The sequence below is a fragment of the Rattus rattus genome, chromosome 2, assembly GCF_011064425.1.
Source record: "Rattus rattus isolate New Zealand chromosome 2, Rrattus_CSIRO_v1, whole genome shotgun sequence".
NCBI lineage: Eukaryota > Metazoa > Chordata > Mammalia > Rodentia > Muridae > Rattus > Rattus rattus.
This window is the reverse complement of record NC_046155.1, coordinates 39,715,435-39,740,850: the sequence shown is the minus strand read 5'-3', so window position 1 is coordinate 39,740,850 and position 25,416 is coordinate 39,715,435. Positions and strand designations below refer to the sequence as shown.

The 25,416-nt window shown below is 46.4% G+C and overlaps 1 protein-coding gene and 1 pseudogene across 1 annotated transcript; one reads left to right on the top strand and one right to left on the bottom strand.

The window, feature by feature from the left end:
- Window positions 1-5,106: 5,106 nt before the first annotated feature.
- Window positions 5,107-9,318, bottom strand: LOC116893068 (annotated as a pseudogene).
- Window positions 9,319-9,526: 208 nt separating this feature from the next.
- Tctn3 (tectonic family member 3) lies at window positions 9,527-23,453 on the top strand. The gene is given in 15 exon segments (XM_032891939.1): window positions 9,527-9,822; window positions 9,972-10,095; window positions 10,326-10,444; window positions 12,256-12,274; window positions 12,276-12,381; window positions 12,573-12,681; window positions 12,775-12,890; window positions 13,334-13,369; window positions 13,903-13,983; window positions 14,902-15,027; window positions 15,987-16,094; window positions 16,502-16,596; window positions 16,836-16,989; window positions 18,040-18,177; window positions 21,395-23,453. Coding segments are annotated over 15 exon segments (1,791 nt in total). The 5' UTR covers window positions 9,527-9,596; the 3' UTR covers window positions 21,629-23,453.
- The last annotated feature ends 1,963 nt before the right edge of the window (window positions 23,454-25,416 follow it).

The following is a 25,416-nucleotide window of genomic DNA, read 5'->3' as shown; positions in this document are numbered from 1 at the left end:
ATTCAAAGGACTATATGCTATAGAAATTACCTCATTGATGTTCTTAAATTTTAAATTATGCTCTAAGTAAATTTTGTTCTGGGCTTGCACTGTTACCATTTAACTGTAACAATGGTGTTGACATTAGTGAGAGATGTGTGTGAACATAGGAAGGAAAAACCCACCTGATAGCTAAGACGATTTCAAAAGCAAGGAGGTGACAGGAGAAGGACAAAGAAGGCAGCCTAAGGGAGCAACTCTCTTTTATTGATTCAAACACTAGGAAAGTCACAATTTAAAAAAGTATAGCTAGTCTGTATTCCCCGATGTGTGTCTTCCCAACCTTCACACCATGACCCAGCCAGGCTGCCGTGTGAGGTCATCTGGGACCATCCAGTCCTGCCAAGCCAGCCCAGCCCAGAAGGCTGGGCCAATAAGTCACAAGGAAGGTTTGTTGTTCAACTCAACTAACTCTCATGTGATCTGCTGTACATCAGAAGCAAACCCAGTCACCGTGTTATATGAACCCCTAGCGGCATGGTGTACCGAACACCTGCAGACTAGAAATACAGCCTTCTAACAGAAACCGGCTCATGGTCCCCTCTTTCTTGATTTAAAAACATAGGAAGGGAAAAATCCCATAGTACCAAAACCTCATTCCAATACCCCAAGTTGGGACAAATTGGGATTTATCCAGCTCTATCTCATGGCAAAGACAATAAAAATGCAGAAACAATTAGGGCCAGTGCTCGATGAACACCAGAGGCCATGGCTTCAGGTTGAGTTTAATACACATGGTCTTAATGCTGATATACAAAGTTATTTTAATTGTATTGCAAGAATATGTACACTGGCTAATGTGTGGGTCACTGAAAAGCAAGCAGCTGCTTTCCTGGAGTACAAGAGGCTGAAGCAGGAGGACGGAAGCTCCAGGTCATCCTGCAGGATTTAACTGAGACAGTCTCAAGAGAAAGGGAGGCGAGGAGGGGAGGCCGGCAGGCTGACTTCCACAGAGCCCCATTCAACCTCAGGTAACATAAACACCATGCATTTGACTTACTTAGTAAATGCTTGTGAGCTGTTTTATTATTATTAATACTACCATTATTTTATTTTGGTTTTTGAGACAACGTCTTCCTATGTAGCCCTGTCTATCCTGGAGCTTGCTATGTAGACCAGGTTGGCCTCGATCTCACAGAGAGCATCCTGCCTCTGGCTCCAGAGCGCTGGAATTAAAGGTACCACCATACCCTGCTGTGAGCCATTTGTAAATAACTTAGATGATCGATTAGATCATGTCTATTATAAAATTAACAGCAGTTAAAACTGTATCGTGGGGAAGAGCAGGAGGAAGGTGGATGTGGTTAGGGAAGAACAGTAGGGAGGACCTTCACAGAAATGGAGGTCTGTGCCTTTTCTGTGGGGGCAGAAACACAAGGGTGTAAATTCATTAAAACTGCACAGAACTAGCCAGGCAGTGGTGATGCAAACCTTTGCTCCCAACACTAGGCAGGGTTAGGGGCAGGGGAAGAGAGGCAGAGAGGCAGAGAGAGGCGCAGAGGCAGAGGCAGGTGGATTTCTGAGTTCAGTCCAGCCTGTTCTATTGATCTAGCTCCAGGGCAGCCAGCCTGCTCTACAGAGATTTCCAGGAGAGCCAAGGCTACACAGAGAAACCCTGACTCAAAATCCCCCAACCCCAAAAACAAACAGAAACCCAAAAAACTGCACAGAACTACCAAAAGCATACGATCATACAGTAAGCTGAGGAAATTGATGACCAGGTCGGAACACACCGTTGCACTCCTACCCACGGACAACTCTCCTCCAACAAACCATGCCCTGGCCACTGACAGCAGGGCAGTTTGGCCTTGTTTTGGATTTTCTTTGACTGCAGGGGGGTCTGGGGAAGGCTCAGAGTTTAGAGCACTTTGTTCTCACAGAGGATCTACCTAGGTTCCATTCCCAACACCCGCACAGTGGGTCACAGCCATCTGTAACTCCAGCTCCAGGCGCTCGGATAGCCTCTTCTGGCTTCTGTGGGCACACACATACAAGTCGGCAAAACACTCGTACATGTGAAATAAATATATCTGAACATCTTTTAATGAAAATCATTCATTTCCTTTGCAATACGTTATCATATGAATAGACTATATTATGACAGATACGTTTTGCTGTTAATGAGATCATTGGTGTGGTATAAACAGTGCTATACTCTAAGTATTCTCGTAGTCTTTTGGCAAGTACATATACATTTCAGTACATTATGAAAGAATGCATTTTGTCACAGGAGCTGACGAGTGTTTAGCCTAAGAAGAAGATAGCAACAATTTACCCCACCGTCAGTAACACGTGTAAAGCCACAGTGTCAGCTTATGCCTAAACTGACACCAGAGGCTGACACAGGAGGATCACCAGGAGTGCAAGGCTAACCTGGGCTATAAAACAAGAACTTGCTCCAAAGAGGGGTGGGATGTGGAGTGAGGAAAAGGAGAAAATTTAATAATTCTGCATCTTCACTGAAACTTTGTATTAGCTTGCTTTTCTCTCGTTTGCTCTTGTGAGCCATGGTATTTTATTGTTGTCTTGAATTTTCTGATTAATGGTCACGTTGTTTCTCCTCCTTTGCTGATTGTCATTTGGATATTGCGGTAGATGTGTTCCACCACGGTGATAAAGCACCTGACACAATAGCGTTCAAGAGGAAGTGTTACTGTCGCTCACCATTTTGGATGTCTTATCCCCCCCTCCCCCATGCTCATTTGGCCCCAGAGCCTAAGGGCCTGTGTGAGGCAGGAGTTAGGGAGGAGCGCAGGGTAAAATAAAGGTACTCACCTTGTGGAAGCCAGGAAACTTCCTCTTACCATGGCCCACTTCCAGAAGGTTCTATTAACTCACAACAGCACCATAGACCAATCGTCTGACATATCCAAATTATAGTAGATAAACTTTCATAAAGACCTTAGACAAATCTTGGCCAGTTCTCCTAGGTTCTTCATATACGTTAGGTAAAAATCTTTATTTCACATATATACATACATAATTATAAAATCTATGATCATTGAGAACACCTTCTCATGGTTTTCTTCCTTTCTTTAATAAAAATCATCTTTTTATTGTGAAGCCAAAAAGGTATTAAAATTAAAAACAAAACAGGGTAAGTCTTAACAAAACTACTAAGGCACATCAAAGGAAGGGAAAGGGGAGGCAAATGAAGGGCAATTGTAATTAATGAACACGAGAGGACACGGAGAGGACAGAGAGAGGACAGGGAGAGGAAGGACAGTGAGAGGGAGGACAGAGAGGGAGGACAGTGAGAGGGAGGATAGAGAGAGGGAGGACAGTGAGAGAGAGGATAGAGAGGGAGGACAGTGAGAGGGAGGACAGTGAGAGGGAGGACACAGAGAGAGGGAGGACAGTGAGAGGGAGGACAGAGAGAGGGAGGACAGAGAGAGAGAGAGAGGAGAGAGAGAGAGAGAGGAGGAGAGAGAGGGAGGAGAGAGAGAGGGAGGGGGAGAGGAGGAGGGGGAGAGGGAGAGGTGTGTGTGTGGGGAGAGAGAGAGAGAGAGAGAGAGAGAGGGGAGAGAGAGGGGGAGGAGAGAGAGCGGAAGGACAGAGAGGGAGGAGAGAGAGGGGAGGACAGAGAGGGAGGATAGAGAGAGGGAGGACAGTGAGAGAGAGGACAGAGAGGGAGGAGAGAGAGAGGGAGGACAGAGAGGGAGGGAGAGGGAGGACAGAGAGGGAGGACAGAGAGGGAGGACAGAGAGAGGGAGGACAGAGAGGGAGGAGAGAGAGAGGGGAGGACAGAGAAAGGGAGGACAGAGAGGGAGGACAGAGGGGAGGACAGAGAGGGAGGACAGGAGAGAGGACAGGAGAGAGAGGACAGAGAAAGGGAGGACAGAGAGAGGGAGGACAGAGAGGGAGGACAGAGAGGGAGGACAGTGAGAGAGAGGACAGAGAGGGAGGGGAGAGAGAGGGAGGGCAGAGAGGGAGGGCAGAGAGAGGGAGGACAGAGAGAGGGAGGACAGAGAGGGAGGACAGAGGGGAGGGACAGAGAGGGAGGACAGGAGAGGGGAGGACAGAGAGGGGAGGACAGGAGAGAGAGGACAGAGAGGGGAGGACAGGGAGAGAGGGAGAGAGAGGGAGGACAGTGAGAGAGAGGACAGAGAGGGAGGACAGTGAGAGAGAGGACAGAGAGGAGAGGGAGGACAGTGAGAGGGAGGACAGAGAGGGAGGACAGTGAGAGAGAGGACAGTGAGAGGGAGGACAGAGAGAGGGAGGACAGAGAGGGAGGACAGAGAGGGAGGACAGAGAGAGGGAGGACAGAGAGAGGGGAGGAGAGAGAGAGAGAACAGTGAGAGGAGGGAGGACAGAGAGGGAGGACAGAGAGAGGGAGGACAGTGAGAGGGGACATGAGAGAAAGGAGAGAGAGAGGGAGGAGAGTGAGAGGGAGGACAGAGAGAGGAAAGACAGTAAGAGAGAGAGAACAGTGATAGGGAGGACAGTGAGAAGGAGGACACAGAGAGAGGGAGGACAGTGAGAGGGAGGACAGTGAGAGGGAGGACAGAGAGGGAGGACAGAGAGAGGGAGGACAGAGAGGGAGAGGAGGACAGAGAGAGGGAGGACAGGGAGAGGGAGGAAAGAGAGGGAGGATAGAGAGAGGGAGGACAGGAGAGGGAGGGCAGAGAGGAGGATAGAGAGAGGAGGACAGAGAGAGGGAGGATAGAGAGAGGGAGAAGAGGGAGAGAGAGGAGAGAGAGAGGGCGGAGAGAGAGAGGGAGGAGAGAGAGGGAGGAGAGAGAGGGAGAGACAGAGAGAGGAGGACAGAGAGAGAGGACAGAGAGGGAGGACAGAGAGAGGGAGGACAGAGAATATGTGCAGAAGACTCCATGGAAGAGGATCTATTCCTAATTCAATCTCGCACAAGCACTTAGGTCAAGGAATAATGGGGTAAATCCCACCATGCGCTTAATAATCATCTTCTCCTTCCTCCGCCTCTCTTTCATCATCCTTGATCAGCTCCAGCTGGACACACACACACACACACACACACACACACACACGCACAGGCACACACACCCCATCACCACCCTCATCACCGTCATCATCATCCACCAGGCCAGCTGCTCAGCACTCGTCTGCATCTGCCTTAGACTCCATCTTCTCCTTAGTGTCACGTTTTGGCTCAGACGCTGCTCTGCTCCTCTCCAGACCTTTCGTTCTTCGTCTCTCCTGGGGATGAGAAGGACAAGTCTGCCAGTTTGCTCTCTTCTTCAGTTTTCTCCGGGCTTTCCAGCCAAGAATCTACGCTGTGTTTTATCTGGGTCAGCTCCTTCCTAATTGCCTGAAGATCATCTCTCAACCGTCCAGGATCCCAGCTGTCCGATCTTCAAGTTGAATCCACTTTTGATCATTGTGATGAGTTTCCCAACACACACTGTGTTGAGAAGGCACCCGGCATGAGCAATAGGAGGAGGAATGCATGCTGGGTAATTGTACATCCTGTCATAATCATTCCACTGGCGGTCAGGGCCCAGGTCAAGCGAGGAACCGTACATCCCTGCTGCAGATCATTGCACACCTGTTTCCCTCCGCTTACTCTTGGCTCTGCGGTCAGATTAACAGCTCAAACCTGGCCAGCCATCATCCTGCCATCCTCTCCAGCCACAGCACCTCTCACTGACACACGTGACAAAGGCAAAGCCCCTATGCACAGAGCCACCCAGACTTTTGCCATACCTTGAAAAGATTGCCTCCACATCAGACCTTCTCGACCATAAAGAGTGTTGAGACTCCCAATGAATACAGGAGATTTCATGGATTGAGGATCTGTCCTGTTGTTAAGGTTTCTTGTGACGCCAAAATCGTTGCTGGAGATCAAAACTGTTTTTCACACGAGGAAGGGGGTGAGAGACTGTGTTCCTACTGAGAGAGTCTGTGATGCATAAGCTACAGCAGGTGGGGAGCTCACAGCTGCCTGTGCTAATCCCTCCAGCCAAGAATGGAAACCACCATCTGAAGGAAAAACCAAGTCAGCAAGCTTTATTTACTGTGCACAGGAGCGACTCTAAAGCAGGGCTTGAGAATGCAGTGCTGGTTGACTTTTCGTGCATCCTTTTATAGGGGAAAAGGTGTAACCTACCTAAGGATTGTGCAAGTCAATTTTACAGAGGCGGATAGCAGATTCGAGTATTTGACAGATCAGAACATCTTGGCAGATCAGCTCAAGGCTCCTTGGCAAAGCACGCTCTCGTATCATGCTAGAGTATGTGTCAGTCAAACTTGAATTCTGCAGCAAATAGAAACGACTTCTCTGGACCTTATAACACAATGGCTTTTTATCCTAAGATGGAGTCAGGCTGGTCCGTCATCGGTTTTCTGTGTCTTCCCTGAAATCCCCTAATGTTTTTCAATCCCGAGCTGTGTTCGTGTCCGCACTGAGTCTGTGCACCCAGCAGACTTTTCTGTGATGTTAGTTCTAGAATACAGTGAGGGAGTGATAGAGGTTAGAGTTCATTCCCAGTTGTGACAGAATTTGTCTAAATCCTTCCTATGTTCTGTTTGCTGGAATCTGTAACATAAAAATCTCAATTCCCTAGGGATCTGATAATTGAAGTCTGTAAGACAGTTTTGAGGAGGGAGAAATTTGTTCCCATGTGCCATGCAGATGCCAGTTTTAAGGTTGAGCCAAGTCGTAGGGCTTGCGTTAATATGACATCACCTTAGAAGTAGAGATTTCCAAAGTAGATCATATGATTCCAGCGGCTGTGTTTCGGAGGAAAAGCGGTCAGCATGTGGTTGGAAACATCATAGATTGGATCAAGATGCAAGACTGGGAACGAATTCTAACACTCTTCTTTCCTCTTTCCCAGATCTCCACAAATTACAGAAAAGTTAGATGGAGAGACATAAACTCATGCCCCACCCCGGGTGCTGGGACAGAGTGCAGAGCCTAGAGTGGCAGGCAAGCCTTCTGCCTCTGAGCTGAACCCAGCCTTGAAGGATGTGCTGAACAGCATTTCCTTACCAGGCAACCCCAACGTTATTCCAACCAGCCCACGTTTACCAACAATCGTCCGGTAATAATTCCAGAGTGGAGACGCAAACTCTAAACACTGAGATCTAAAAGACTTTATGATCAGACATAAAAACAAAGTTTATAAAGATAAGCGTGACCCAAAACGAGGCAATCTCCAAAGAACTAAATTAAAGGAGCTCAACAAACGATATATATTATGAGTGTTCACCTATGAACCCAGCTAGCATGGCTAGACAAGGGGATATGTCCACAAACGAGACGGATAAAACTGCTCACCTCGCACAAATTGTATTCTAGTAAATATATAGTTTGAGGAGTGTAAATTTGGCCTTTGAGAATCTATGGCATGTGGGCTGGAGAGGTGGCTCAGTGTGCAAGTGCTCTCCTCCTCCAGAGACCCAAACTGGGTTCCCACCATCCACAGCAGGAGGCCACAACCAGCTGTAACTCCAGTTCCAGAGCCATCTTCCCCCTCTTCTGTCCCTCACAGGCACCCATACGAGAGACACACATAGTTAACCACACAATCGGATTGAGGATTTTTAGAGCATGGAGATATATTTAAGCGACAAACTCCAAGGCATCATAAAACTTGAGGTCCTCTTGGAAAAGATTCAAATGTCAAGTGTCCCAAATCTTATCTGCCCAGAAGATTCACTGGAAAAAGAGAGGCATCAGCCCAGGAGATTCATCCAGAAAGAGAGGCATCTGCAATCAGTTTTCAGAGTGGGCTGGGGCTTAGTTAGGTGACCCCTGGCCAATTCCCCCCAAACAATTAAAATAACCCAGGTGTTGGGATTGTGAATCACAGGGAGATGACTGGCAGGTGAGTTTTGATCAAATGCAATTGCCCATTGCAATAGCTACTAGTCACCCAAGGTTATCTAACCTAGAATGACAGTTTTAAAATTAAATATTTAACAGCTCAGAGCACACTGCCTGCCTATCATGTGTGCGACAGCCACACATGTCTGTGTCTCAGATTAGTGGAAATACGGAATGTTTGTTTGTGCTATTGGACGACCAGAAGGACCACGCCACTCCTGAGAAGAGCAAACACATTCTAGAGAGTGCCACAAAACTTAATGGTAAAATGGTAAAAACAAACAAACGAACAAACAAAAACAAAACAAAACAAAAAACCAGCAATAAGTTTTCTTCCTGGTTCCTTGGCTATTTCCACCTCTGAATCTTGACTTTCGCCTCAGAAAATGTAACTTCCTCTAAGTCCTCAAATTCTTTCCCATCCTGTTTTCTTGTACTGAACCTCTCCCCTTACTACTTTCTAGCAACAAATGTACAGATCACCTTTATTGATATGATCCACTATGCCGGCACACGTAAGAGACGTGACTTTCTATGTGTTTTTCTCCTTGAAATCACGGTCTTTCCACAAAAAGGGTCTCTTACCTTGGGAAGACCGATTGAAAGACACAAGCATTTTTTTTTTTAAAATAACATTTAAGTTGGTAGAGTGTTTGCCAGGTGTGCATGAAGCCAAGGCCGTGAGTTTGACCTCCAAGATGTTGTGATGGCCTGTATGATTGAAATTCTAGACCCAGGAAGATCAGAAATTCAATCATTCTTGGCAACATCTTGAGTCTGAGGTTCAGCCTGGGCTACATGAAACTGTGACTCAGAGAGAGGGGGCGGGGAATATTTATGCTTATTTCATGGAGTTGAAGTAAGCATTGTTTTACTGTGCTTTTTAAAAATACCATAGTATTACAGTGGAGATATTTTTTAAACTTTCTTTTAGATTTTATACATAGGAGTGTTTTGCCTGCATGTGCCTGTGCACCTGTGGGTGTCTGATGCTGCCTACTGAGGCCAGAGATGGCGCAGGCAATGGATCCCCTGGAACTGGAGTTGCAGAAAGTTGTGAGACACCCTGTGGGTTCTGGGAATCGAACCCCAGTTCTTGGACAGAACAAATATTCTTAACAGCTGAGCCATCTCTCAAGCCTCTATCATGGGGACTTTGTTCATTTGTCTTTGTTTTAGGGAACAGTCTCTCACTCAGTAGCCGAGGTTGGCCCAAACTCGTGATCCTGCTTGAGTCTAGGGAGTAACGAGGGCGATCCGGTACTCAGTTTCCCGGCACGCGTAAGAGATGTGACTTTCTATGTGTTTTTCTCCTTGAAATCACGGTCTTTCCACAGAAAGGGTCTCTTACCTTGGGAAGACCGATCAAAAGACACAAGTAATTCCAGTTCTTGCCTCTGGGTCCTCCCCTCAGCAAAGACTTCACTCAATTCCTCCAGGTCCGTGAAGGGCACCAACCTGATGCCAGCTGCCATCTAGCGGCAGAATAGGGCAAAGACGCCTTAGCCCCAGGGGCTCCCAGCGGTTGCCAGGTAACGGGAGCGGCGCGCCGCTAAGGAGGAGAGCGCAGCAAGAAGGACGCTCCGGGTCGTAACAACACGGTCTTCCATTGGCTGAAGAGCACTCGGCTCCTGCCTGAGCCAATGCACAGATGGAAGCTGATGACGTCATCTGCGACTCCTCTCCCCTGGGCTCTTAGGATCTATCTGGAGACTCGGGCTCCTGTCGCACCCCTCTGCGGCCCGGCTGCCTTATGTGCACTCCGCAGCTGCTGCTGGTGCTGCTGCTGCTAGTGGGCCTGATGCTTTCTGACGCCGCCCGGCCGCGGCCCTCCTCCACAGCCCGGGCTCTGCCTACCTCCTGGGTCCTGGGGCCAGTGACGCCCGAAGTACCAACTACAGCGCCTCCGGACTCGTCTGAGAGTCCTACCCCCTGGACACTATCGATGCCCGAGAACGCGACCACCGACCCCTTCCCAGGTGATGCGGCGGGATACGGGATGGAAATACTGACTTCTCGGATCTAAAATTGTGTAGACAATATTGCTTCGCCACGTAGCTTGCAATGGGGCTATCCGCGAGGGAAAACTTTGGGGAGCTTCACCTCGCTTTGCCTCTTTCACTTATAGCCTTATCGATCTGTGTCTGTGACTTGACTCCTGGTACCTGCGATTTAAACTGCTGCTGCGATAAGGACTGCGATCTTCTCCATCCCAGAACAGTCTTTTCCTTCTGCCTTCCTGGTAGTGTAAGGTGAGCTGTGCTCTGGCTGAGAAGTAAGAGTGAGTTTCCTACCCCCAGATCCCCGCGTAAAATATTCCCTTGGGCTTTCCCGGGAGTGCTGAGCCATCCAGTAAAACATTACCCGGAATGTTGTACCTCTGCCCACAGACCCCCTTAGTGGCCTCAGACATTGGTAGGGTAGGGCCCCTTCCCTAACCGTACTCCACGCCCCTCCTCAGTATCTTCAACTTTCCTCACAGATCTTCAAGTTGGGTATGTGTGGACAACTCCCTGGTCTTCAGGAGCAACTCCCCATTTCCTTCCAGAGTTTTCACGGACCCCAGTGGAATCACACAATTTTGCGTCCGTGTGAACAACTGTGAGTAGAAACAAGTTTGGCCGCTCTTGTCATTTAACGTTTATTACGACGTGACTCTGTCTTTGGAGTTCTCCTGTCCTCCAAATCCCTATGTTACGACTACCCTCTTCCTTTCATTAGTAATTTCAGAAACCTCCAGTGACTCTCCACCACCTTTAAAATACTGCTCAGCAACTCTAGCCTGGCAATCAGCATTGATTGATTGATTGATTGATTGATTGATTGATTGATTTCTCTTGCAAGCTTTTCTCTAATGATTTTATACTGCTCTTTTCTTTTGGACAAATTCATGTTCCTTGTCCTCAAGCTCTGCCTTAAATTTCTCCTAAATTTCTTTCTTCTTACATTGGGAACATCTTACCTCTCCTAAGAATCTAATGTCATCTGCCCAAGTGAGCCCGTCCTGGGAAGTTGGAAGTTCTGAGACAGTCCTTTAGGATTTGCAGAGTTCTTTGTATGGTTGTAAATTTATGTGAATATTATGACTTCCTCCAGATAGCAAACTATCAGCCCCTTAAAAGGACAAGCTGTGGGGGTAGAGAAATGGCTTAGCACTTAAGAGCACTGGCTGTTCTTTCAGAGGACCCAGGTTCAATTCCCAGCACCCACATGGCAGCTCACAACTGACTGTAACTCCAACTCCAGGGGATCTGACACCCTCACACAGACATACATAGAAGCAAAACACCAGTGCACATAAAACAAAAATAAATAAATCACTTTAGAAAAGGGCAAACTGTATTTATTCACAATGTCTTGATAATGATCATGGAGGGTGGGGGGAGGTGTTCTATTTCTAACAGGGTCTCTACAGCACGGTGGGGTGGGAAAACTGCAGACCAGCAAGTAGGGGACTGGGGATCTGCTCCTGGTTTTGCTAGCTTACTCTGAGGTCTTTGCAACAACCTTGCCTCAGAGGATCCACATTTCCTAATGGGAGTGGATGAGATGGTCTGTAGGCTTCTTTTCACATCCAGTTCTATCAGAGTTTGCACTACACTACCTTTAAATTGTTGGCTGATGGTAGGCCATGTGCGACCGTGACACTAATGAGAACATTTATGTATTTGTATATGAATTCGTATATGAATAATATACGTGTGTATATGTATGGCCTCACCGTGTATGTCTTGTGTGCTTTTGTCCTTATCACTACGTCAGCCAATAGACCTGTCCTGAGATGAGGGGTCGTGTGGCAACTCGCTCTTCCTGAGAAAAGCTACGGAAAGGATCCACAGCTACTGACTCCTGAACTCAGCTCCTCTCTCTAGTTCACTTAACTCTTGCCTGCAAAGCTAGCCGTAACGGGATTTGATAGGAGGCCAGTAGCCTTTCTGTGCAGTTTCTGGAGGAAGCTGCAGAGCCGGGAGCCTCAGCTCCTAAAGATGGAGGAGAGATGGTGTGCAGTCTGGATGCCAGCATCCCTGTGCCCGAGCAGGACTTTGTTCTGTAAAGACTTCACTTATTTCCCATGTGGAAGGAGTAGGCACACGCACGCGTGTGACATGAACACACGCCATAGGACACGTGTGGAGATGGAAGGACAGACAGCCTATCAGAATCCATTCCCTTCTTCCAGGACGTAGGTCCCAGTTCAGGTCGTTGTCAGTCTCGGTGGCTATTGCCTTGACCAGCTGAGTCATCTTAGAGTTCTTTCTTAAACTCATCGGATGTTCATCTGCACGTGATAAAATGTGTGTGTTGTGCTTCAAAGGTTGTTTCTTATGCCAGATACTTAAAATGAAATGTTTTTTTTTATTTAATCTAAGTTTCTGTTCTTTTTTTTTTTTTTTTTTTTTTTTAAACTGTAGCAAAATCAACCTATTTCCAGGCTCCAAACAGTCAATGCAACCAACTTCCAGGCCCTGGCTGCAGAGTTTGGAGGCCAGTTCTTCACGTCAACACTGAAAACCCAGCCGCCAGGGCCATTCTATAGGGTGAGCCTGGGGAAGGGGGTGGGGTAATCTGGTTTTCTGGACAGTACAGTGGCCGTGTAACTTTGTAGGACCCTCCTCCGATGAGGTAAACCATCCTCATCAGAACTATCTAGTTAATTTATCCGTTTCCTTTGCCTGGGCTGCTGATTCTAACATTCCCAGCGAATGAATTTGGACTCTGTTTTATTCAGGCTGGGGATCCCATCCTGATCTACTACCCAGGCTTGTCCGTAGTGAGCCTACTGCGGCAGCCTGCAGCGGTGGGAGCTGGGGGACTTTGTGCTGAGAGCAATCCTGCAGGTAGGTCCGGGGCAGGAATGCACCAAGCCTTCAGGTTTTTAGGAGATAGACTGTCTTCCTCACCACTGCTCTCTTCCCTCTTTGTGCTATAAGGTTTCCTAGAGAGCAAAAGCACAACGTGTGCTCGTTTCTTCAAGGACCTGGCCAGTAGCTGCACCTCGGAACCAGCCCTGGATGCTGCCTCTTACCATAACTTCAGAGTCCTGAAGGTAAGCCGTTCCTCTCTACCCAATATGCAGACTCGCCTCAGTCACATGAGTCAACCTCACTGTGAAGTTCATAGGCCACCCACTGTTGTGTGCTGTAGAAAATCCCTACGCTGGAGCTTATAATTCCTAAGATAAGACCTCGGCACCGTCCTGGATTATGGGTTTACTTGAGAGTGAAGCACCAGTGACGGTTCTGTTTTGCAAAGTTCTAGCTTTTTGAGCAAGCTCTGTCTGGGTGTGTGGCATTCAGTGTAGTGTAGCATCCAGCTCCACTCTGATGTTTGGTGAGAGGAGAGTCAGGTGATAGATCAGAGGCCGCTCCAGTATTTCCATCTTCCCTTTCCCCCACCAAAGTCTGATTGGGGATCATATGAAGTGGAAACTCTGGTGCTTTTAGGAAAGGCGTGTAGAACCACCATGCTTCTATTCTTTGTCTTTCCTAGGTTCCAAGAGCTATGACTGATCTTCAGAGTATGAAGGTATGATGCTGTTTATCAAGAAAAACAATACCTTACTGCAGACTATCTAAGGCCATGTCATTATAAATTAGAATAACGGAGGAGAACGTAGGCATTGTATACCACAGTCAAACACGGCTCTAGAAATAGCTTCATGTGACGTAAAGATCAGTGACATGTTGGTAAGTCCAGAAAACACCTGAGTTAAACCACACTAAACGCTGTGCTTGGAGTGGGCGCCTTTCCATATAACAGCAGGCATATGAATGTCTGAGAGGGAAGTCAGAATACAGGTTCCTTACATCTGATTGGCTGTGGCCCTTGTGCTGTATCTGATAGAACCAGTGTTCCAAGAAGCTTGTGCTGAGATGTGAAGATTCAGAATGACCTGAATTTAAGTTGTCTGGCACTGGAAGGAGAGAAAAATGGGATAGTGAAGGGGAAAGAAAAGCATCCATTTTAGCATAACGCACAGCTAGACTGCAGCTCTCCTCTAGCTTCAAGAGAAAAGACTGTTCTCCATTGCCGTTGATTATGCCTTTCCTTCTTGCCAGTTCCAGGTTCCTGTGACACTTGCCTCACAAACCAGCCCTCCTCTGTTGACTGGCAACACGTGTCAGAATATTGTTTCCCAGGTATGGAAACTCAAATTGTAGACTGGTGCATGGCGGTCAATATCCCCAGAGGGGCCTCATCTTCTGTAAAGGATAGAGCACTGCCTCTCAACCTTCGTGATGCTGTGACCCTTTCACAGTTCCTTGTGGTGTGCTGCTCCCCCAACCATAAGATTATTTTGTTGCTACTTCATGACTGTAATTGTGCTGTTATGAATCGTAATATAAATATCTGTGTTTTCCAATGGTCTTAGGCGACCCCCATGAAAGGGTCATTCAACCCACAATGTGGTCACGACCCACAGGTTGAGAACCACTCAGGTAGACTGACTGACTGCTGGATGTCATCTCAGCTCTGGCATCAGGAGTTGAGCCTGTCACTTTCGTCCTCAGCATGTCTTCACTATGTCCCAGTATGTCCCTCACTATCGCCCTCCAGTGTTTTAGGTTCAGACTCCTCCTTCGTACACACAGTCTTGCACTGGCTCTCACCGACTTTTCAGGTTTTCATCTGCTGCCACGGTATCAGCAAAGTCTGAGACTAGCCAACTTTAATTTTCTGTTATAATCAATGAAGATGCGCAAAGGAATGAGAATTATCTTAAAGTATCCCTTCCGTCCCAGTATCGTTATTTCTCTTCAGACAGTTAAGTGCCTAGTAACCCAGGCTTCCATTCCGTGCTTACCCATGCCCAATTCCACACCCACTCAAAACTCTTAGTAAGCACGTCTCTTCCGTGAACTTTTCCTATGAGCCATATTTGGTCTCTGTTTCACATGCAGTTGTAATATCAAGCTGTCTTTATGTGCTGTTGCTTTTGGTCTGTTCTGATTGTCATGGAAGTCACTTGCACACAGTTAAAACAGACAGAGGAGCCTTCTGTGCTAAACACAATAAGCCCACAATTTTGATTAATGGGTTCTCCTTTTGTTTTTCAGGTCATCTACGAGATAGAGACCAATGGGACCTTTGGGATCCAGAAAGTCTCTGTCAGCTTCAGACAGACCAACCTGACTGTCAAGCCAGGCGTTTCTCTACAGCAGGACTTCATCATTCACTTCAGGGTCAGCAGCCTTCTCTGCGAGAGGGCTCGGAGGCTGGGTCCTAGAAAGAGCACTTTGCAGAGCCAGTATCCATACTGTGTCTCTCTGTCTGTCTGTCTGTCTATCTGAGCATCTCTCCTTCTCCTACAAAATTATCTTTAATAAAATCTCCCACTCTGCTTCATAGAAAAGAAATAATCTTTCTTTTCTATGAAGACTTCGGTCTTAATTGAGGTGTCGACATTCACTGTCCCTTAATTAACCAGAGTGACAGATGCTCCAGACATGTGTGTCATTAACGTCTTTTTCTCTGATGCTCTCCTTGGATCCAACCAGAACAGTGCTGAGTTCGTTTAAGGTGCTCCCCTTGCTCAGTCAGCAGCACACAGAAATTCTTTACCCTGCTCTTTCACTATTGGTAACTGTATTTCCCAGTGACCTCCGGTTTGTGGTCTTCACTGCTATCATCCACCTGCCTTTCTTCTGCCTCTCTGCTCCTTTAAAGCCAAGCAGTTCTCTCCAAGTCTGATCAGCCAGGCTCTGGGTCCCTCAGCCCTGTTACTGATTAAAAGCCAATTTATATTTAGATTCCCCTGGATTCAGCCAGAAATCACGAAATCAGTGTTAATGTTTGAGAAGTAGTGTCAAGGGATCCTCGGCGGATCCTTGGCTTCAGCCCTCGGCAGAATTAGCACGTAGTGAATTTCAGCATTCAGATTGCTCAGGATCGGTAGGGGATCCTGGGGGTGGGGGTGGGGAGCACTTGCCTACCATATATACAAGACCCTAAATTTAATCCCCAGTGCTCCCCAAGACAAAACAACAGACAGATCACTCCAGATGTATGTTAGAGAAAGAAGAGGGGATGGTGGAGATTATGCTGCTGTGTGGTGAAGGGAAGCTTGCCCAGTGAAGCTCACGAATTGGCTGTTAGGACAGAAGACATGAGTCCAGCGGAAGTTCTCTTCTTCCTTCTGCAGGCATTTCAACAGAGAAAGGCTGCTTTTCCTGCTGCTCCGAGAAGTGGGAATCCTGGCTACCTCACGGGGAAGCCACTCTTGGTGCTAACTGGTGACCTAAGTCACTCTGTATCTTTTTGAGGACCGGGCGGATTATTACAACAATGAGGAAGGTCGCTGATCTTCCGGGTCTTCCGTTCTCAAGGTTCTGACGGGTTGCGGTAGCAAGTTCTGTAGCAGAGTATATTATGTTCTTAAAGGTTGATGCCAAAGACTTTATACCTCAGACAACTAAGGTGAAAATGATACTGATGTTTGCTTGTTTTAGCGTGACATTCATATGCTAATATATGGTTAATGAGTTACAGAGAGACAGTATTTGCCTTTTTAACTACTAGAGAAAATGTGTGACTGAACTGACAGTGTCTTAGTCAAATATAAACAGTGCTTAGGGTCCAGTGAAAGCATCGCTTTCCGAGCCCTGTCCACTTCCCATTTCTGTTATAGTCACCTTGACCGTCACTTTCGCACCTCAGATGACCCTGTTGCAGAGCGAGGGTAATGGCCTTTGCTCTGCTAAGAGGCACGAAGTACGGTTTGGAGTGAACACCATGTCGGGGTGCCAGTTAAGGTAATTATTTGCCTCAGAGCTCTTCGCAACCATTTTGTTTCTGTTTATCGGGACTATGTAGAAGTAACTGTTTACTGATTTAAATTACACCTTAGAAAACGATAGTTTTTGCATCTATGGAGGGCCTCCTAAGGCTCTTTTCCAGTCCCTATCATAGCATTAGTTTTATGCTTGACTACTAATATGGCGTCGCTACCTTGCTAGTTTTGGGCTCCAGCCTCCACGGTGTTTACTTTCAGACCCAAAGAGGTGAACTGCAGCCACTTGCAGGAGGAGATTTACCAGACTCTCCATGGAAGGCCCAGACCTGAGCACGTTGCCATCTTCGGTAACGCTGACCCAGCCCAGAAAGGAGGGTGGACCAGGATCCTCAGCAAGAACTGCAGTGTTTCAGTAAGGAAGGAAGCCACCGCTGGCCGGTGACTCGCTTTCCACCTTTGCAGTTATGGCTACCAAGGCAAAAGCAGTCTTGAGTCTTGTCTGTATTTATCACATCAAGAAGAATATAAGAAATTATTCCCGTGTGGGGTCCATATTTCGGTTACACCTCCATCTATCCTATTTTCCTTACTGTAAAATAAACTTGAAGATAAACTAGAGCAGTCCTCAGGCTGCGGGTTTTGACCCCTCCGGGGTTGAACAACCCTCCACAGAGGTCAGACCATCGGAAAGCATGGATATTTATATCACAGTTCATAACAGCAGCAAAATTACAGTTAGCAACAAAAATAATTGTATGGTGGGGGGCGGGGTCATCACATCATGAGGACTGTGTAACAGGTCGCAGCATTAGGAAGGTGGAGCGCCAGTGATGGTACCTTATAGTTCAAAGCCATGCCGTATAGCTCAAAGATTCTCTCATATTCCTTCCTCTGTTCCATTTATCATGTAAGTGCACATGTGTGGAAGTCAGAGGGAAGCCTGGAGAGATGGCTCTCTCCCACCGTGTGGGTGATCAAACCCAGGTTGTCAGACTCGGAGCAAGCAAGCTTTACCTGCTGAGCTGAGTCTCCAGCCGCACTCACAGTCTTCACTGTTCGCTCAGCGTGGGTTTGTTTAGGAGGCTGGCAGCAGGTTTATCCTCTTAGGATCGCAACAGGTCAGGCTTTTAGGACAGTGTAGCACCCTTGCCAGGTAATTGAATTGGGTTCAGTTCTGAGTACACACAGATCACATTTCACATTTCCTGCAGGGGTAGTAAGGGTTTAAAAACTGCAGTCAGATAGGATGTATCTTCCTACATCTCGCAGTTATTTCCCTTGAGGTACTGCGTTAACTATGCCATGTTTCTGTTAGAACAGTTTACATGGCTCCCCAGTACCTTCAAAACAGACTTAGAGTCTAACCCCAACTGTGTCTTATGTAACCCGTCTTTACTTCTGTGCTCCACGTTGTTTGCCTTTCATAGCCTTAGGAGACACTTTGCTTCTTTATGCTCTGCAGACAGTTAACTGCACTTCCTGCTGCATGATACCAGTGTCCCTGGAGATCCAGGTGTTGTGGGCGCATCTAGGACTTCAGTCCAACCCACAAGCTCATGTGGCAGGAGCCCGATTCCTGTACCAGTGCAAGTCTGTACAGGTAAGTCACACTCCTCCCAGCCATTTGACCACCAGGGCGCTGTTAAACTTCCGAGAGCCAGTGTGTGTTACCAATCAGTGTTTCTCTAGGGTGAGTCTTGAGAACCCACTTTTAGGTCTGTCTTTCCAGCATGCTTATGAAAATTAGCATTTTGTCATAGTGAATACAACCATATTCATCCTTCTCGGTCCCCCCTCCAGATTTCAGATTTCTTTTAAATAACCCTACTGTTATTACTGATCTGACCACAGAAAGCATTTTCTATGCATGTGAGTTCACTGCAACAGTCACTCAACTAATACTGTTTCAGAATCTGCCATTGTGATAATGTTACTGGTGTCATTACCAATTCTTGCTTCTATGGTCTCCATAAATAAATGCTTTCACCTGGAGTAAACATATATCTCTGGTTTATAACATGCTGTAAGACACACTTACCATCTGCCTTAGTTTGAGAATATGTAATCTTTGGCTTTACACGTTCAAAACTATGACATTTTTACCTAGATATACTGAGGTGAAATGAATCATGTATGAACTGGTATGCTATTAGTTTTTAATGAAAATCAACACTTTGTGATTTCTGTTTGCTGCACTGTATTTGCTTTCCAGTAAGTAAACAGGGAGCTGCATTTAGGTTTGGCTAACATACTTTTACTCTTCCAAGCAGCAGGGTTGGACACCTTGGTTGCCTGTGCCTCAGTGGGCTAACACTCGGCTGTCCGGACGTTTCACTGAGAGCTTGTTCTTTGCCTGGATGGCCATGTTTCTGTATGACTCAGATAGTCAGCTACAGAACCTTCACCAAATCCCCTGATAAATTTTCCTCAACTAGAGTTCTCTTGTCATGGGGCTGTTTTTGTGTTTGTTCTTTTTCAAAGTCTCTGCCTCTCTTGGGCATTACGGCCATGGAGTGCCTGTTTTCTTCTAGATATTTTACCCCTTGCCTTTTTCTGGTAGTTTGCTTTGCCTACACTACGATACAGTCATTCAGTTTACCCGATGGATGTGGGTAATAGTTAGAGTCGGCTGTGTTCTGATCATGAGTAGCTGAAGAAGCATTAGCTAGTCCAGATTGAAAAGGGATCACAGAAGAACCAAGACACTGGACCTCTGGCTCTTGTTTCAGCTCTGACTGGATGGCAGTTATCAGCTAGAACTTGACCTAAATGGTAATGCCCGTCGCATTAATGTTTGTAAATTATATGTCAAGTAAAGCGTTAAAACCCAACAAAAAGACATTTAAGGAAAAAATAAATAAAAGAAAAACCAGAGCAGAGGGAAATGCTCACAGGATATGTACCTGATAGTGTTCTTTCATGTAGAATAAAGAGCTTGTGTCTCAGTCATGGGTTACACTCCGACCAAAGACAGATCCGTTCTGGTTCATAGTAGAGAGTGTAGCTGCAAAAACACAAGTCTCAGAGGAAGCATCCCAGCCTTTTACCAATATTTCATGGTAAAGACGATGGAGAACATGGTGGCTTAAAAGTTGACGCGGTAAGTTGCAGTGATGCATAAGGTGTGTACCCGTTGTAAAAGCCGGACGAAGCCGGCCAAACGCCTCGAGTTGTTGGTTAGTAAATCTCGTGTTTCTGCGCTGTTGACTGAAGTGGAGCAAATAAACTCACACCCAGGAAGCGTTGGTGATTTCTAAAGTAAACGTCATAAAACACGATCAGGTGACGCCACCCTCACGTAACAGAACCGGAGCCGTAGGAAACAGAAATGTGCTGCTGTGGCTGTGCTGAGGCGAGCAGAGGCCGAGGGACCTGTTTTAGTGACGCACACCACACAGTTCTCCACTCTTGCCTGCGCGTAACATTATAGCCCACGTACAGAAACGTTAGACCTCAGAGTTCCAATCTAACACACTGGACATGGCTGAAAAGCCTTGTTCTCCCCGTGGTTATTAAAACTGCTCTCTAATGGGTCCCCAACGTTCAGTGCTATTCATTGACCTGGTAAATGCAGTTCCATCCCTCTGAACGGAACAGTCTTCCGGACTTCATGCAGTCGTGAAGACTTGTCTCGGTTTTAATTGGAGTATAATAATTGTACGTGTCCATGGGAACAGACTGGGATTTTGATAGATGAAACGATCAAATGAGAATAGCTAGCATTTCCATCTTCTACATGACCTTCATTTCCTTGGTGACCCCTGCCTCTACCCACATTTCTGTTAGATCATTGCCTTCCCATTTCAGTGAAAGGGGAGTTTCTGATCTGTTTCGTGGATTCACTGTTTTGAAAACATCTAGAAAGTCCAGTCAAGAAGCGTCTCTCATACGTGCATGTCCTGTATGCAGCTAAAAGGACAGCTGTTCAGACAGCTTATTGTATGTAGCTTCTTAGCGACCGCCACCAGGACTGAACTGAAAACTGTATTATTATTGAGTGGACAGAGGTGTCACGGTCACTTTTTCTGAGCTGATTATTCCTACTGTATTTATGATTTAAAATAGTACACTGTACCCTACATATATATATATATATATATATATATATAATATATAATTATATATGATAAAAAGGGAGTCAGACAAGTAGACATTAGAATATCAGTTTGGCCCCGGGTAATGGTTCAGTCAATTAAAGGCACCTGCCACCAAACCTGACAACCTGAGTTTGATCTCTGGGACCCACATGATGGAAGGATGGAAGTGACTCCCATGAGTTGTCCTCTGATTCACACACGCACAGGCACACGCACACGCACACACGCACTTCATTGTTCCCTGTGACCATCCATCCTTTCGACCTTCACTTATGGATTGTTTCAGAGCCGCAGGTGCTGGACCCCCTCGGGGCGAGCTGCTAAGCATCGATAGCGGTGGTCTAGTCCTCTGGCCTTCCTGCTTTTGGGTTGCCCCCCAGTCAGAAACAGCCAAAGTCTCTTTTGAGACAGGGTCTTCTATAGCCCAGACTGACCTCAAATTTGCCATAGTCAGGGATGACCTCGAACTCCTGGTCTTCCCATCTCTGCCCTCCAAGGGCATGTGTGGTAGGCTCTGCGAATGAGGCTTCAGGCATACTTGGTCAAGTGGCTGTTTTTGGGAACGTGTTTGCTTGTATCTCACACAATGAGACTACAAGCAGCCATTCAAGAGGATGCATCTCGCTTGGGTCACGTGTTTTCAGTCCAAAGAAAATAATGCATCTGGAGACTCCATGAAATGTACCAAGAGCTCACCTATCTCTGACTTCCTCCCTGTAGGAGCTCCAGAGGGGAATAGAAGTATCTTTGATGACTCTCGTGAACTTTATGGACATTACTCAGAAGCCAGAGCCGCCAAGGGATCAACCTAGACCAGACTGGAAACTGCCATTCGATTTCTTCTTTCCCTTCAAAGTGGCGTTCAGCAGAGGGGCCAGTGTTCAGAAAGACTCGGCCTCTCTCGTCCTCATCCTGTGTGTCTTTCTACTTGGACTTCTCAACTCACAGACCTAGTGAAGAAAGGAAATAATCAGGTTTCATTTTTCCCTATGGGAAACTAAAGACAGCCTACTGATCTTGGCTAAACAGGTCCTGGCTTACTCATGCTTACAGGAGGGAATTTAGGGAACAAAACCTAACAAAAGGATTTTTTTTTTTTCCTTTCCATTTTCTCATTATGTAACCTTGGGTGGCCTAGAACTCCCAATGTAGACCAGGCTGGCCTCAGATGCACAGAGATTTCCCCCTGCCTCTGCCTCTGAAGTGCTAGGATTAAAGGCATGTGCCATCATGCCCAGCCAGGAATCTTTATAAATTGAAGGTGGCACGTTAGAAAAACGATTATAAATATTCTGTCATCATAGCTCTCCTCTTCGGGCTCCTCAGGTCTCAAGGTATACACTGTGTTCTCTGTTTCTAAAGCTGGGCAGGCCAAGAGCCTTGTCTCTTCATTGTGTCTGTTCATGTTGCTTCCCTTCACGTTGTGTCTGCCTCTAACAAATGTTTGCAGGGTCCACGCACGGGCACGTGCTCCTGCAATTCACCCAGAGTGAACTCAGAGTGCATTAGTGCTGACAGTTTGAGCCAGGAAACTGCTGGCTCTGTATTTTGTCTGGCTCTTTTGCCAAAGTATAGCCACACCCTTTGCCCAGACCTGAGTTGGGAGAGTAGTTCTTTCTACTCGTTTTCCAACGTGGATGGAGTTCCATATCCTTTTCTCGCTAGCGAATGACCCCATCAGTCCTTTCTGTCCTTCCCTACTTGGTGGTGTGGGGTAATAAAAGTGACTGAGAGCAAGTCCAGTAGCATGGCAGAAGTTGACATCCCATGATACATACCCCGAGTATTTTTACATGTATGAGATTTAAAGGGGGAACGGGGACCCTCATAAACTGTCCAGTAGCATTTGAATCAGGGGACTTGATTTCTTTTCTGGGGAAATATTCTCCTTTGGTCCAATTTTATGCCCGTGACTTCTGTTGAAGTCTGTTTCTTTAAGGGTAAGAAAGACTTCGTTAGCTCCCACAGAGCCCTGCCTGTCTGGCCGATCCACAGAAGTAGCACGCACAGAGACCAACTTCTTGAGCTCATTTCCTCTTCTTGAATGGAAACAAATTAGTTGAGAATTATTGTAGAAAACTTAAAGACTCATGCTGTCCTTTTAATTAAGGCAAGGTTTTGATGGAAGAAATGACATTAGGTCTAATTATTTTAAACATAAGCCTTGGAATGAGGCAGTAAATAGAATGAGTTAGGATGCAAAAGAATGACTCCAGTGAAACCGTGTGAAACGTGCAGTTCTAAGGCACCGCCCCCTCTGAGTGACGTGCACCACTGGAGCCAGACAGCCAGTGTGGCTTACATTCCTGACGGGTGAGCTTTATAATCAGGTTGGTACTTACATCAAAAACCTGCTGGCCTGGGAAAGTGGGTGGGAGGGGGAAGGACCTGAGGACAACCTGAGGGGAGGCACAGGCATTTCTGTGGATTAAAGTGATCCTAGGAAGTGATGGAAGCTTGCATTGTGGGAATTTGGAAGCCAGGCAGAGAGGGTTGGAGGTTATTAATACTCTGAAACCCAAATTGTTTTTGATTGTTCATTTGTTTTGTTTTTTTTCAAGACTGGTTTCTTTGGATAGTCTGGCTATCCTGGACCTTGATTTGTAGACCAGGCTGACCTTGAACTCATGGACATCTACTTTCCTCTACCTCCTGAGAACTGGGATTAAAAGCATGGGCTACCACCACCTTGCTCCCAAATTGTCTTTTAATGAAACAGACACAATCCAGCTTCAGGAGCAGAAGAAAGGCGCTAACAATATATTCCATCTCCAGTTGCTGTATAATTTTGTTCCATTCCGGAGTCCTTAGCAAGTAGCCAGTTTCACAAAAGGTGACATTTAGTGTTATCTACTCACTTGTTGAGACATAACTGCTCCTAACCACTCCCCCATCCATGGACAGGAAAACACAGCTGAGCATCTCTACCTCAGGTGAGGTACATTGTGGCTATGTGGCCACTGGGCAGAAACTGCCCATTTCTCCTACAGATCTGTACTGTCCTCGAGAGGACACAATTTACAGGTTAGGACAGCTTAGTTCTGCCGAGACAGTGAGCTAATCCTTAACTCCTGTTTCACTAAGGTCTGTCAGATCCCTGGTCAGAGGGCTGAAGATTGGTGTTCCTCGACGTTAGCAACGGGACTGTACAGACAGACAGTTATCTCTTCAACCTGCCTCAGTTCCAGAAGCTGAGTTAGAACTGCACGTTTCCCACCTTCTCAGATTTCTGATAGGGTTGAAACTAGTTATAGTCTCACAGCCTTCCCAGGCTGTGTAACTTTGAGAATACAGATTTAATTGGATAGTTATCAGGTGGTATACAAGCTAGCCGGGACATAACATAGATTTTAAGCCTTTCTTAAACAGGAATAGATAACTAAATGTTCTGTTTAACTGATAAAATGTTGGGCTGGGTATTAGGTGTATTTTATGCTTTATAAATTACAAAATGGTAATAGTTGTGCTGAGCAAATATTTGAGCAGAAAGTTACTTTTATTAATTAGACAGAAAGGGTAAAGTGATGTCATTATACAGATGAAGGCAGACACAAGATAAAATGAGGCCTGTCATTGGACAAGAAGGAAGGGAGGCAGGAACAGAAGTTTTAGAAGGAAAGGTAGAGGGGGAGCAGGAGAAGAGGCAACATGGAGGCAGATGTAAACGATCCTCGCCATGCATCTCGCCTTGTACATAGATACAGGTTGTTATGAATACTTCTTAAGGGATGGATTTCTACAGGTCAATTTACCTTATCTAGGTGGGCGGTTTATATTTTTATCAATTGGTTGTGAGTTTATTGTACAGATTGTGGATTGAGAATTTAACATATAAATCTGATTGATAAATTACAGTTTATTGAGGCCTGATTCACTGGGTTGTTGGGAGTTTATACCATAACTACCAGGGGGCGGTTGTTGAGAGTGTGGGCAGAGTCCACAGCCGCGATAGGCGAGCCCCATGCTGGACTTCTACAGCCCTGATTTTACCGAGTAGCTGGAGCCAGAGAGTTCGAGGCTAGCAGAGAGCCTCTGGGAGAGATACTAACCAGAGATAAATTATGGTTAGTCCCATGTGACCCTCCGGTGGCAGAACTAACTCTAAGGACCAGTGTGGCAAGGTGCCACGATGGAACGGCTTGGGACTGCCTGGGTCTGAGAGTACTTGGGGACAGCATGGAGCTGCTGAGATAAAAATACCCCGCAGTGCCACGTGGCCCCACAGGTGCTGGCACTAGCGTGGGATAAAAGGTTCATCATTTTTAAATATTTACCTCTCTCCTCCCAGTGGTCCTTGGTAATCAGAATCCCTTTTTTCCCTCTGTAGACCACTTATTCTGGACGTCCATCATGGTGCCTTTCGTGTCTGGCTTCTTTTCACTTTGTGTGTTTTCAGAGTTCATCTGATTTGTAATTTGTATCAACATGTTGCTCCTTTATGGCCAAATACTCCCAAGGACCTACCACATTTGACCCGTTTGTTAGACAGTAGCATTTAGGTTACTCTGGCCTCCGGCAGTTGTGAATATTTGTACAAGCTTCAGTGTGGACATCTATTTTTTATTTTACTTGGGTATATACCTTAGAGTGAAGTTGCTAGGTCATATGGTAATTCTGTTGTGGTTTGCCCTGGAGTTATCTGTATTTTGATGCTAATTCCACTGCCCCAAGGATGGCTGCCTAGACACATACTCAGGACTCTGGTGACTTCACCAGAACCTTCTCCCCATTTAATTTGTAAA